This window comes from Gambusia affinis, linkage group LG02 (genome assembly GCF_019740435.1).
Source record: "Gambusia affinis linkage group LG02, SWU_Gaff_1.0, whole genome shotgun sequence".
NCBI lineage: Eukaryota > Metazoa > Chordata > Actinopteri > Cyprinodontiformes > Poeciliidae > Gambusia > Gambusia affinis.
The window spans coordinates 11,576,830-11,590,722 of record NC_057869.1 but is presented as its reverse complement, the minus strand read 5'-3'; the positions used below and the strand labels follow the sequence as shown (position 1 = coordinate 11,590,722).

The 13,893-nt window shown below is 37.7% G+C and overlaps 1 protein-coding gene across 5 annotated transcripts in view; it reads left to right on the top strand.

The window, feature by feature from the left end:
• Positions 1-10,799, top strand: part of smyd3 (SET and MYND domain containing 3) — a 74,545-nt gene extending 63,746 nt beyond the window's left edge. For all 5 annotated transcript variants that reach the window (XM_044096095.1, XM_044096124.1, XM_044096115.1 and 2 more), the window contains 4 exons: positions 2,509-2,596; positions 3,022-3,196; positions 9,723-9,831; positions 10,264-10,799. In XM_044096095.1, the coding sequence (XP_043952030.1) occupies positions 2,509-2,596; positions 3,022-3,196; positions 9,723-9,831; positions 10,264-10,380 (489 nt within the window). In that variant the 3' untranslated portion in view covers positions 10,381-10,799. The remainder of the gene's footprint in view (positions 1-2,508; positions 2,597-3,021; positions 3,197-9,722; positions 9,832-10,263) is intronic.
• Positions 10,800-13,893: the final 3,094 nt, after the last annotated feature.

Genomic DNA, 13,893 nt, shown 5'->3' with positions numbered 1-13,893 from the left:
TGTATGGCAAATGTATTTTAGATTTAAAACCCATAAATATTGCATTACAAAACATAAATAAATGATAACTGACCTTCCTATTGTTTTGTTTAGCTGAAAAGTAACAACCGTTGTAGTCAAAACAGGAAGTTAGTTCCATATATGGATTTTCAGTGTCTACTGCACATTTGTCGCAAATAGGACATTGTCTGTTTTAAAAAAACCTTTTTAATGGGAATGTCAGACATATGCGCAGCTTTTAACTGGCAACAGAGGAAAAGGATGCTGCAAAAATCAACAATGTGAAAGAAAACAAGATCTTTTGTCCTCTTAATGTAGTTTTGTGTCAACGTGCCTCATGGGTCCTTCCCACCTAATGGAGGAAAACATGGAGAAATGGCTGCAATGCTTTTGTCAGCATAGCGTGGATTTATGACGCATCTCGAGCCTAAAACTGGAATCTACAGTGGAATCAGCAGGGGGCGCTGTGTCGGTCAGGAGACAGGATAGATGCTGATTGGTTCGTGTAGATTCACAACATTTTTTAATGCTCCCACAAAACTCAGCAGCACAACATTTTGGCATTTTTCTAGCAAAGTAAACAAGATATGAAACATAAAAATATGTTTTTCCAAATGCCAATGAAAACAATCGTAATGCCTTCACTTGTCATGCTGTGCAGACAAAGTAGGTTTTGTCTGCCCACAAGGTCATTCTTTAAATATTAGAAGATTCAAAATGCATTTATTTAAGTTTCCCTTTTGAATTACCACAAATGATAATGATGTTGTTGTGGACAATAAATTGGTAACAATTTATAGACATGTGGTCAATATGAATGGATATTGCGTCTGAAATAATTTTAGCTGCTCAACCTCTCCCAGCTTAAACAAGGAGGAATCAACTAACTCACTCATTCTATGGTTACCTAGCAACAACATGTTGAGTAACTGGCAAAGCAGCAGTTTAAGGTTTTGCCACCGTGCCTCATAACTGCTTAAAAACAAAACAAAGGAGTGGAGTTAAAACTGTGGATAAAATAGGAAGGGTAAGTTTGGCAGGATTTTAGATATTTAAAATAAAATAAAAAATTAATAATTATCAATATCGACCGACATGAAACACTTATATCATGATAGGTTTTTCAGCCACATCGTCCGGTCCTGATTGTCTTGATGATATATTGATCAAATGGAAATGTTTTCAGAAGTTAAAACACACCCCTGTGTGTTCCTCCACCCTCTTTCTCCTGTCTTCACACACATTTACTCTGCTGCTCAGACAGCGTATCGGTGCACAACGTGTCTCGGTGTACCCTCTCCTGTCCTCTTCTCCTCTTCCCTCCTTCACTCTGACATGCTTTCTTATCTCCTGCTGTCCTCCTCTTCTTCTCTGTCACTCTGTCACGCTCCACCTCTCTATGCCCTCCCTCTGTCTGCCTGGCCACCTACTGAAAAATGAGAAAATTATCTTGTCTTTCAGCTGCACTTTTCTTTTCCATCCATCTATGCCCGTTCCGTCTTCCTGCCCTGATTTCGCAGCGTTTCCGTCCAACTCTGTCTGTTTACTTTCTCCCACTCTCTTTGTCTTTTTGTTTCTGCCTTCACTTTTGTCTTTGATGTCTCCATTGTAGGATTTAAATGACATTTCCTCTACACACAGAAGTGCTGTGCCTCTTTATTGTTGTGTGTGTGAGTCGGTTGGGTTTTGCCACAATGGCTTTATTTTATTCAACTAACCCTTTGTTGTAGTGCAACACAGACGCTGTGTTATTTCAGTTGCTTTGATCTGACAACCGGCTGCACAGTTGTGACCTGAAGTTATCATGGCAACATAGTCAACATGAAGGCAGAGGAGTGCTTTTGTAAGAACTTATTACAATAAAAATTACATTGTTTTGAAATGATTTAACTGATATGACAGCAGAATTTAGTAAAATATTTGGCATGAAGTTAAGTTTTGAGTTTATTTACAGAGCTTTGAATACATCTTGAACTTTGCCGTAATTTGTTTATTGCAACCACAAAATTTGATGTACATTTTTATTTATTCTTCTTTAACCAGAGGATTTGGATAATTAATGTTCGCAGCTATCAGCTTGGAAGAAATTTAGATTTTTTGTTTTGCAAAGTTGATGGAAACTTTCCAGAAAAGACCTCAAAATATGGTTAAGCAAAGTATTGACAATGGGACCAAAAACAAATGATTGTAATGTAAATCTAAAAAATAATGTCTCTTTTCTTTCCACTTTACAACAAAAATCCCAATAAAATCAACAATGTGATTTTATTGTATGTGAAGTTACAACAATGTGAAGTTAGTGTAACGTGGGAAAATGGGAAAAAGTTAAAGTTAAATATTTTTCCTAAGTCGTCTATGATTATTAGCCACAGAAATATACAAGTTAAACTGATCCAACTTTTTTATACTTTTTTCTTTCTGTGGTGGTTAGTGAGTTTGCAGCGACCTATAAGATCCTTCCAGAGCAAGATCTGTGGTTAGTTTTTACATGGTTTTCCTTTGATTCAGGAGGAATTCATGCTGTCAGGGGAAGAAGAAAAGTGGCAGCAGCTGAAGGCGGCGCTACCGAGCCTGGAAGGACTGAAGACCGAGTCCAGTATCCTTTCCCTCCATTTTCCAGCACAGAACCGTCGGATTCCCAGGAAATCGAGACTTGATGATTAATCTTTGTAGACATCTGCTGACTTTACAATAACTGCAATGTTTTGACATGTTAGCATTTTATATCCTGGTTTCCTGGAAACGTTTTGTAATTACTATGAAAGCTTAACATGACTAACTCGTCACAATCATAAATCATTCAAATGTTTGTTGGGGTGTAAATATTTATATATCTTAACATTTTTTAAATAATTGCCAATCAAATGTGCGACTTTTCTTTTGTATCCGAAAATCAACACATAAGGCATGCAGACATATTTTCATAAAACGACATCTGTACATTTATGTGGCCATTTTCAGAAATACTTTAGACTTTCTTGAAGGATTGTTGTTCCTTTTCCTTAACTCTTGCCCCTGCAGATTGGCCGTCGTTGTTGGAGAGCTGCAGTAATCTCCTGTCAGCTGCTGGAGCTGAACTTCCTGATGAAAATCTGTACAAGCTGAGGGTCACAGACATGGCTTTAGATGCTGCTGTGCAGCTGGGGCAGTGGGAGGAGGCTCTGAGATACGCCATGAAGACACTTCCAGCTTACAGGTGAGTTTTAATTCTTTAGAAAATCTCTGTTACATAAAGCATGCTTTAATCCAATTATCACATGTTAAGGTTTTAAGAGAGAAAATCATGTTTGACCTCGTAATCTATGTACTATAACCTCAGAGTTTAAATAAAAATCTTACAGCTTTCTGACGATTTTGTTTATTGGGTTTAATCTTATAATATGCTGACTGTGACTCTTACAGTGATTTATGATGATAATTTAGGGCTGGTGTTGGAGGCATTAAATATAAAACAGTTCGCATTGTGCCATGAATGCAAATCATTAGAGTTCACGGTAATGAAGGTCTGGCATGCTAATGAACATTTTTATTTAATAAACTACTCAGGAAATACAGTATATTCTATGCACAGCAGCAGTCAAATAGCTGAATTAGGCCATAAATAACTTCAGTTCTACAAATTAGTCTTCTAGCTTTTAAGTATTTTGTGTAATATTTCTAAAATGTCTGGCATTTGGCTTTCATTTTTATCCTGGCGGTAGGAAAAAAAAGCAATAATAGGAAAAGCTGCCAGGGTCTCCATCCAACATCTGTAACACCTCACATGGGTTTATACGCTAAATTGAACCAGAAGTAATTCTATATGTTTTCACACTGCTCTGCTCAGAGACAGAGATCATAAAGTACAGTAACAATACAACGGAGAGATGATGATGGAGCGGTGTCACGCCTCATATGTAATAAACGTCAGCTCCAAATGATGGCTGCAAAGAAGTTATGTCTCGATTTGTTCAGTGCCCTTAACCTGATTTGTTCACCTTCTTCCATGGATCATTGGATTCTGTCACAGGTGGGAAATATAAAAAGGTAGGAGCGGCTGTAGAAACTGAGAAATGAGATGAGGGATATGTATTTCTAAACGTAAAACTGTCAATATCACAGAAAATGTTTCATTGAATTAACTTCTTTTTTGATGAAGGTCTTTTTACTGGAAGTTAAAAAGCATGTAGGTATTTAAATATAGGAACATCCTAGAAGCACCTGAGGTGAATTATTGTCTGATTTGATATGTACAACCCTCACACGCCTCTGCATCCTTGTTTCTGCAGTGCGGTATGCTCTCTCCCAGCCTTCCACCTCTTATGCACTTTCCTTTGTGTGTGTGTGAGACTAATTGATCTTGTGTGAAGGGCAGAGCTCCAGTGGCACAGCCGTGCTCTCGCTCACACCAGCGCCAACGAACCACAGGAGAGAAACCACAACACAGCTTATAAATAAATAAGCAGACTCTGAGCTGCAGAAGGAAAGAGTGGCGGTGGTGAGCAGAAAGGGGATCTGGGTAATTTAAAAAACCTGGCTTTCTTCTTGCTGCTCCTCCCTAAAGGCCAGGTTTGTGGAGTCCATGACTAACAGCTGCCCTGTTATCAGATTTAACCACCTGAGCTGGAGATGTCTGCAGCTCCTCCAGAGTTGATGTGGGCATAATGAGATGAGGGAGTGAACAGAGCTTTTATTTTGTAACCTAACTCTTCTTCAAAGGGGACCTATTATACAAAATTAATAATTTGCACTTTTTTTTTGTACTTCCATTTGGTTCTTAGCTGCTTCTAAAAACAGTCACAGCGCTTTAAGAAACCCACCCAGCTGTTTTTTTAGTAATAAGTTCCTGTTTTTTTGGTGTCTGGAAATTGAGCCACTTCAAAAACCTCCAGTATGTAAAGTCACAAATCAGCAGGCAGTGACCCTCACCTAGCAACCTCAGCAAAGCCCAGCTCGTTACCTAGCAACGCCAGCAAAGCTGGCCAGCAACCCAGTTGGAAGCTCCAGCACGTTTGGTCAGCTGGTTTTACCGCTGTATGCACTGTACAATGGCTGCTGGAAAAGACAAGTGATTTGTCAATGACTTCCAGGGTTTTTTAGCACCTAAATATGCTGAAGCAAGTTTTTGCATATTAATGAAAGGTTATTTTGGATATATTTTCTTGTGTGTAACTGTGTATGACAACATGGCAAAAACACAAAATCTTACCAAGCATTTTTTTGGTCCAGTTTCTAGTGGAAATATCTTAGTCAACTTGAAATATGACAAAAATTGCAAGTAATTGTCTAGCATGGTATAAGCTTGTCTTTTGTCAGTGATTCCTTAATATTGATGAAAACATTCTAGTTCTAAGTGAAAAACGTTGCCAGTGAAACAAAACATTTTTTCCCCATTTTATAAGTGAAATAATCCGACAATGTAACTGGTACTTTTTCATCAACATTAAGTAATTATTGACTTAAAACAAGCTCCCATTTATTGCTGAAAAGTTACCTGGAGGCTCGTTTTGTCTCATTTCAAATGTACTAAGACATTAACACTAGAAACTTTAATTATCAAAAATAGTAAGATTTTCTTGAATTGTGTAATCTTAGACTTCAAAGATGATTATTTCTTCAACAATTAACTATTTTCATTACATGAAAATAATACAAATCCAGATGAGTTTAATTTAAAATGTGATATGTGTGACACATCAATAACTGCTGCAGTTTGTTGCAAAAACCTGTTTCTTTTTTCTATTAAGAGATCTGCGATATTCAAATGCACAGCCTGAATTTGTTCTTCAGAGCAAAATAACTTTGATATTAAAGATCTGAACCGATTCCTAAGAGAAGATGTTACCTGAAAGAGTTGCTGTACAAATTACAAACCAATCCACTGAGCAGTGAGGGCTGTTTAAAGCTTAAGGGAAATGTCACAAAATGATGTTTTTTTCTTCAAATGTTAAAGGTTCAGAACTAAAGAGGTATGTGGAGGAAGATTTAGGATTTTTCAAGCCCTTTTGAGTTTAATTAAAAAAAAAAAGAGTTTGAACTTCCTTAATAAAATCTCTGCCATGAACCTGTGGAGGTTTAGGGCAGCTTTAGTGGAAGACTGAAAACTCACCTGGGTTAACAGAGCGGAGAGAAACTGATTGCATGCGTAAATAAGCAGCAAAACACTGAAAATATTGTTTGCAAGGAAGGGAGACCACAATGAATGTAAAATAATGAAAAACAGGTTTCTGGAGAATGAGTGGGAGGAGGAAACTCTGTGTTCATCTCATCTCTTCCTCTGGGCTGAAAGTAGCTGCAGGAGTTCTCTACATCTCTCTTTTTCCTCTCTTTCCTCTCACTCTGCATTCCTTTCTTCTCTCACTCTCACGGCAAGTCCTTTCCCAATTTTTATTTCTCTGCCTGTGATGTATAGAGAGGTTATTCCCTGCGAATAATGCACACCTGCTGCAGGCTGTGCAAGCCAGGCTCATCGAACGTCTCTATTCTTCCCATATTTTACTGCCATAGATACGCTCATACACGCTTTCATGAATCATGAATATGTAATGCAAAAACCTGTATTTGTAAGAAAAATTTATGTATAAAAGTATAGCTTTCATATAGAGCTAAGGCAATATACTGTGGTAGGATCTGGTGCCTTAATACTTTTTACATTTTTGGCTTCCACCTCTGTGTAAACATGAATTGTTGCATCCAGCTGCAGTTGTTTCAGGGCAAGAATGTGTAACTCAACTCTTCATTAACATTCAGCTGGATTAATATAAATGTTAGCCTAGCATTCACAAAAGCCTCAGTAGAATTTCAGTCTTTGCAATCCTGCCTGTGAAATTATGTAAAATATAAGCTCTCATTTCTCCTCCATTCTCTGGTGGAAACAATCATGTTTCATGCAAACTGAGGTATAATTCTCGCTTGCAAAGTTAAGAACAAATGGGACTATGATAAATGAGATTTTCTGACATGTTTGTTTCTTGCAATGCTCTGTGAATCAGTCCAGTAGTTTTCTATCAAGGTAAGCCTACAAACCTAAGTGTGTTTTATGTGGATCCTGGGTTGCAGACCAACACAAAGCAGAGCAGATTGTTAAAAAAGGAAAAAAGCAACCCTTTTTCTGCTAAAACTCCAAACTTTGTAGAACCACATATTGCTGCGGTTAAAGACATTCTTTTTGGGTTATGTTTGCCCATTCATCTTTGCTAAATAGCTGAAGGGTTTGTCAGATTGTTCTCAGATTGGTAGTGATTGTTTATGTACTAGCCCTTCTAGGGAAAAGCATTGCAAATTAGTCATGTATATAAGTGCTACAGTATATATTGTCCCTGACAAGCAAAAAAATAGAAAGATGGGATGGAGCGAATTGTTGGCATGAAATCTTATGTCTGAGAAAGAGACCTTCTTTTCCTCTCTGTTTTGACTTCTTATATCCAAGTTAAAAATGTAATTCACTGACTCTAGTGAAATGTATTACTGTTTTATGTTGGGGTTCATTGTATCTCATGGGACTTTCCCTAATTTTAACATTAATTCGTCTGTGGAAAAACAAGGACTAAACGTCAGATGTGATTTAAAGCTTATGGAAGTCATCTTTTATTATACTAATAAACACAGGGTTGTTCCAAGTTTGCTCATTTGTGGAAGAAAGTAGAAGTGAAGTGATGTAACGCTGAAAAAAAAAATGCATCTATGTAGAATGCTGTGGTTTTCCTCTCCTTCGTTATTCTCCTCAATGAGACGATTTGTGTTTCGCTCTCCTATAAAACAGCAGGGTGTGAATCTAAACAAGCGCCTAATTAGTTCCACTGCATTCGCCTTAAATTGCTACACTCTCCACAACTATTCATTTCTATTCCTCTCTCTCTCTCTTATCGCTGAAAGCTATGATTTTCTAACCAGCTTTCCATATATCTCTTCAGTTTATTCTCACTGGAAAAGAAAAAGAAAATTAGGTGAAAAGTCAGGAGACGGCAAGTTAATGAAATTATTCTAATTGCCTTTTGGTTGCATATGCAAAAAGGAAATCTAATTGGAATGCAGACCTTGTGTGCGTGTTTGCGCTAGCCAGAATCAACGGATTGATAATTAAATCAATATTGCAACTTGTTATTATTCATGGAGGACTAATGCTGTTGGTTTTGAAACTGAATTCTCTGCTTAACTAATCGCTTTTAACCACAGGACTGGGGTCCACCTCTGTAATTGTGCAGCATGTCGGCTGGTTGTTTAGTTGAGCTTGACGGTGTGAACAAATGGGCAATTAGCACCGAGAGGGAAAAACAAAAACTAGCTTTGAAAATAATCAGAGAAGCCACAGAGTGACAGATTATTCAGGCTGTGGCCTTCTCATTTTAATCAACTTAGATTTTACTTGATATTAATTGCTTTTTTTTTTTTTTCTAAAATTTAATGCGACTGAGAGCATATAGAAACAATTAATTTGGGTGAAGTGGACTCGTATTGACCTCATGCGTGCATCCTCCTATAATAATGATGCTGGCTGTTGACTGAAAGACGGATAAGCTGCGCCTGAAATTCTAATTTGAGAGTATAAATGAAGAAGGATTTACACTTTGCTGCTGAACATTTTAATACCATCATACGGGTTAGTCTTAAACGATTTTTTACAGACATTTAAGGTTGGAAGATGGAGTTTAAAAACTAGTTTGGTATAGGAAAGTTTTTAAAAACCATCATTGAAATAGTTCCTTGTGTTTGTTCATGTTGCAGCACAAACATGATGTTCCTCTGACTGGTACTTGAAGGCTGGCTCTCTTCCTCACTGTCTTCCTCACTGATGCAGCTGCTGTGGTTTTTAAGCTGCTTTTTCAATTTTCCCCTTTGGGTAAATTGGCCTTTTTAATCTGGCTGAACTGGGAGAACTGGAGAGCGATGCTTCAGGTCTGATTGGATGAAGATACTTGTCTTGTCGGAATAATATCTATCATTTATTGAAGTGTTTTCTAAAGACCACAGTTTAGAGGGAGAAAATTAAATTTATGAAGCCATAATAATGTGGGGAAAATTTTACGACAAGAAAAACTGGAAGAGGAGTTCTGGCTTTAAGATATAATATTTTAGAGGCACGTTGCCCACATGAATAGAAATAATAATAAAACATATGAATATACAGTTCAAACCTGAGGTTAACATCTATCAATATTAATTCTATCAATATTGGAATCACACAGAATTACTTGGATGCAAAATGTTGCTTCACAATATACTTCAAGTGTCGAGCCTTTCTGTTGTCTGCAAAGAAACAAAGAAAAATCTCTGAAAAAGTGTGTTAATTATAATTGATGATGTCATTGTTATGTTTGGAAGTAGCTTTGTAATTAAATATATTTCTGATATCATGCAGCCCTGCAGAAAATTTGTCATGTTACACTTATAACAAAAACTGAACATGGGACAAATTGAAAAACTAGATAATGCTTATTCAGAAGGTTGTAAAAGTTTAAAAGTGTAACTTTACTGCACATAATGTATTATTTTAATTCTGCTTAAATACAACACACATTTATTTGCACACAACACATTTCAGATCTCTGCTGCGTTTGGAAACCTTTTGCCAGAAACAATTTCTGCCCATCCTGAGTCTGCAGACTCTGAGGAGAGATTTCTGTCGCTTTGAGCCAGCCAGACTTAGAATGTCCTCTAATCCTCAGAGAAGAATAACAAAAACTACATAAATACAGAGATAATTGAGCTGAAGGTAATTTGTCTTCTGTCTGTTGTTTCTGTAGGTTGTTCTACCCTGATCCTCATCCAGTTCATGGAGTTCAGCTGATGAGAGTGGGGAAGCTGCAGCATCACTTGGAGCACCTGGAGGACGCTTTGGACACTTTCAAAGAGGTTTTTAGATTCTGCTTTGTGTTTCTACACTGTTTGTTGTTGTTGTGTCATTTATTACACATATCTAAAGTTTTTATCTCATAATTTAATTGTTAAATTGTGGTGTTTTTGTACCATTGCATTTCCTCAATACAAAGATCATAACTCCTAACAAAAAAATTGTATATTTGAAGTTCATTTCATAGCAAGTATATTTTGCACCATGTACTTGTAGTGTACTAGAAAGTACACTAATTTAATACTTCTTTGAACTAAACTGGGTCAGATTATTTTACCCTTAGCAAGATGTTTTTTCCATGTTATAAGTGAAAACATCCGCATGTAAAAATTAATCTTCCATTACCTAGTTTAATTTTTACTATAACTTAAGTATGGTACACTTGAATAAACTACTTTTTGCTAATGTTCTTTGCATGTTTCCTCTTCTGTCAGGCTTTTATAATCATGAGGATGACTCATGGTGATGGTCACCCACTGACCTCTGACCTGAGGATGAAGATGGAGGAATGTCGTCTGGAGATGGATACACAGCAGTCTGGCAGACATTAAGACAGACTATGGACTGATATGAACATTAAACGTACCTTAAAAGTTTATATTTCTGGAGATTTTCCATTTTTATAATATTTTTTATAGGTGCATGCTTGAGTGACAGATTAGGATGCTTCACATTACATTATACTGTTGTTTAATTGTTGTTTTATTGGTCGATTTGAGGTCTTTTCTATCTCTTTATTAAATACCGACTGGTATTGATAGCTGCTGAATTTAACCTACACTATGTGGTCAGCAAAGCTCTTCTTGTAGTTTATCGTAATAAAATAAAAGAGGAGTCCATGAAAAGTGTTCTAAAAGTCGTAAACACTTTGGATTCTTGGCAAACACAAGAAGATCTGGATGTTCTTTCAAAAGGTAATGTAAAAACCACAAAATAAAATCTAACTAATAAAGCAAATTCTGAAAGAGCAGACGGATATCTGGGCCAAATGTTTCTGTCAAAGCAAAAATGCAAACTCTGCTTCCCAAGAAGCTGTTTTACGCCTTCCGGTGGCTAAGAAATGTCTCACTGACTGAGGTCGGCCTGTGGAAGTGCAGCCATCTGTCTCTGTTTTACAGTCCCTCTTTAGCCAGATGACTTCAGCGATGAACTTGTTTGGGTGACAGAGTGGTCAGACCAGGTTAACCCACAGGTTGACCCTCAGAGGACGACAAGCAGCCAGATTTCTTCATTAAGGACGACCATCTGTGGAAAGCAACCAGACAGAAAAACCTGCCAGCTCTTGAAACAACAGAGAAATGCTTCCTCCAGATTCTGGTAACCAATAAGCTAAATGGACATAGTATAAACATGAATGGACATACCTGTCAAGGCTCCCATTTTTCCAGGAAACTATTGGCACATATTTTAATATAGTAATTTTAAAAATCATTTCTGTGCCTCTTGAAGCTGAATTCTGTCACATGAGAACTGCCACTGCATGTGCCAACACCTGTGCCAAGCCGCAGGTGTTGTGCCAAAACGTGATCGGGTGAGATCACCTCCGCGAACAGAGGCGACCCGATCTCTTGTACCACATTCTGTCCAGTAGAGCTTCAATCAAACATCGAATACATAAGAAATTGGACTACTATACTGACATAGTGTAAAGCACAGTAGACTCAGACTTTACTCAATATTAACAATTTACTAAATTGTTATGTTTTAGGACTTCAGCACTTAAGTCTTGGTTTTACTTTCACTCGGCATGAACAAAGTAATCTGCAAACCTTAACTTGAATAATTAGCCTTAGACAAGTAAATATGCTTTGCAAAATACTTTTCCATAAAACTTATTTATTTGCAATTAGTTATTGCACTGAATAAAACACATAGCGTAACTTCACAAACTTCTGCAAGTGTGGGGGAAACCAATTTGTTCCACAGCTTTACCTTTGCGCTATGCCTTCAAGACGATGCATAGGGCAAACCTGCCGGCCTGTCAAACACTGAGAAGGGAAAATTAATCCATGAACATGCACTACCCAGAGCTGAGGAGTGAAACAGTCTCTTTTTAACTTAAAAAACTGTTTATAAATCACATTATGACTCTGTCCGCGGAGTTTAGCTACATTTTGAGGGAACATTTTAGTTGACCTCTAACCTGATTTGACAACAGAGAAAGCCCTGGGCGGTTGCCCATGTTGCCCATATCAGAAACCGCCACTGCCCACACAATTATGTAGAAGTCTAGTTGAAACACAACTGTGTTTCCTTATTGATTTGATTTGATTGTACTTTTGTTTCTTTTCTTTTTTCAGCTTCACTTATTAAAAGAAAGTCTCTACACTGATGACATTATAAGGTTGTAATTTCCAAGTCTTGCCCTGAGAAATTAATTGTGTTGATAATTATCTTCAAACACTTAATATTTGCTAAACGGTAGAAAACCTCCTACTGTCTACAGCAACACAAAGCTTGTGAAGGATGCTTTAGTGTTTATAATGAAAATGTCAAGAAAAAGTGGTATAATTACACTAGAATGGTGGCGTAAAGATAATTAGTCATTCATTATTGTAAAATATGCATATTAAAAAAGCTAAAATGAGCTCAGAGACAACAGAAGAAGTGAGGATTGGTAACAACAGACAACCAGGTTTACAAAAACAACAACTTGAACCTCCATCCATTGGGTCACGTCAACATCGCTTCCCCAAGAGACTTAAACCCCAATTTGAGAGCGTCACACAGACGGAGAGAAAATATTTGAATTCCTGCGTTTGACTGAATCTAAAACTAAACCACACAGCGTCTGAAGTGCAAAGCAACTGCTGTTGACAGCTTGTTTTGACACATTGACCTGCTGGCTGCGATCTCTCAGTGGTTTGAGTTTTATCTGTAGCCTGTTATTTTATCCCCTGGCAGTGAGAGAGAAACCCAGAGGTTGGAGGCCCCTGGAGGCCCAGCCTGCTGCGTAATCTGCAGATTCCATCTTGATGAGTGGCCCTGTGTGTGTGTGTGTGTGTAAGCGTGGGTGTGCGTGGGTGTGTGTGTGTGTGTGAACCTGGTTTTACATCCTCGTGGGGACCTACTCGTCTACAATGTGGGGTTGTGGGGACCACTGTTCCCTGTGAGGACATTTTCTTTGTACCCATGAAGGGAAATGCTGTCTTTGGGTTAGGGGCTAGCTATGTGATAGCTATGTTTACGGTTAGGGCTAGGGTTAAGGGTTGGGCTAGGATAAGAGTTAGGCTGTAAAAAATGAATAGAAGTCAATGAAAAATCCCCACAAGTTATGAAAACGTGATTCTGTGTGTGTGTGTTTAGCAAAGCCAGAATTTCAAAACATCCTTCCTTCTCTGTGCTTATCCATTACACACACACTCTTGGCTGGTTAATCCCTGTTTTTGTGTGTTTCCTCTGTCGGTGTGTGAGGTCACATAGAAATGCTTCCAAAGATAATCCCAAAATTCGGGCATATTCAAACTAATGACTGCACTTCCTCTATGTCTGTGTGGGTGAGTGTGTGTGTTAGTCAGAGGGTAGGTCGGGACAGTCAAGTGTCTTATATGTGTCATGTTGCTGTTTTTTTTTCCTCTCACATTTGTTAGGGTCTCATTTCACACCTTTAATATTGAATTTTTTAGAGTAGTGAACTAATAAATTGCTTCTTCTTCTGACTTTTATTTTGCCGAGTGGCTCTGTTTGTTTTTTTCTGTTCTTCTTCTTCTTCTTCTTCTTCCATTTTCCTTTCTTTCTGCATAATGTCCATTGAATTAGATTTACCACTGCTTAATCTGAACCTGTTGTCACCAACTCTCATCTCTATCCAGAAGGCTTTTAAATTTATCCTGCATTAGTTGATGTTTCATCTGCGCTTTACTGCCTCAGTGTATTCAACCTGAGCTCAGTGGTGCTAATGTTCACCCTTCATTCTACCACAGTTTTAATTTTCACTTTTCCTCCTGCTGCACTCCATCATTTTTACACACTTTTTATATTATCAACCTGCCATCATATCTCACTACCCTTGCTGTCAGCTTCACAGCTCTATTTTTTACATCTCCCTCATCTTTAGCTGTAAC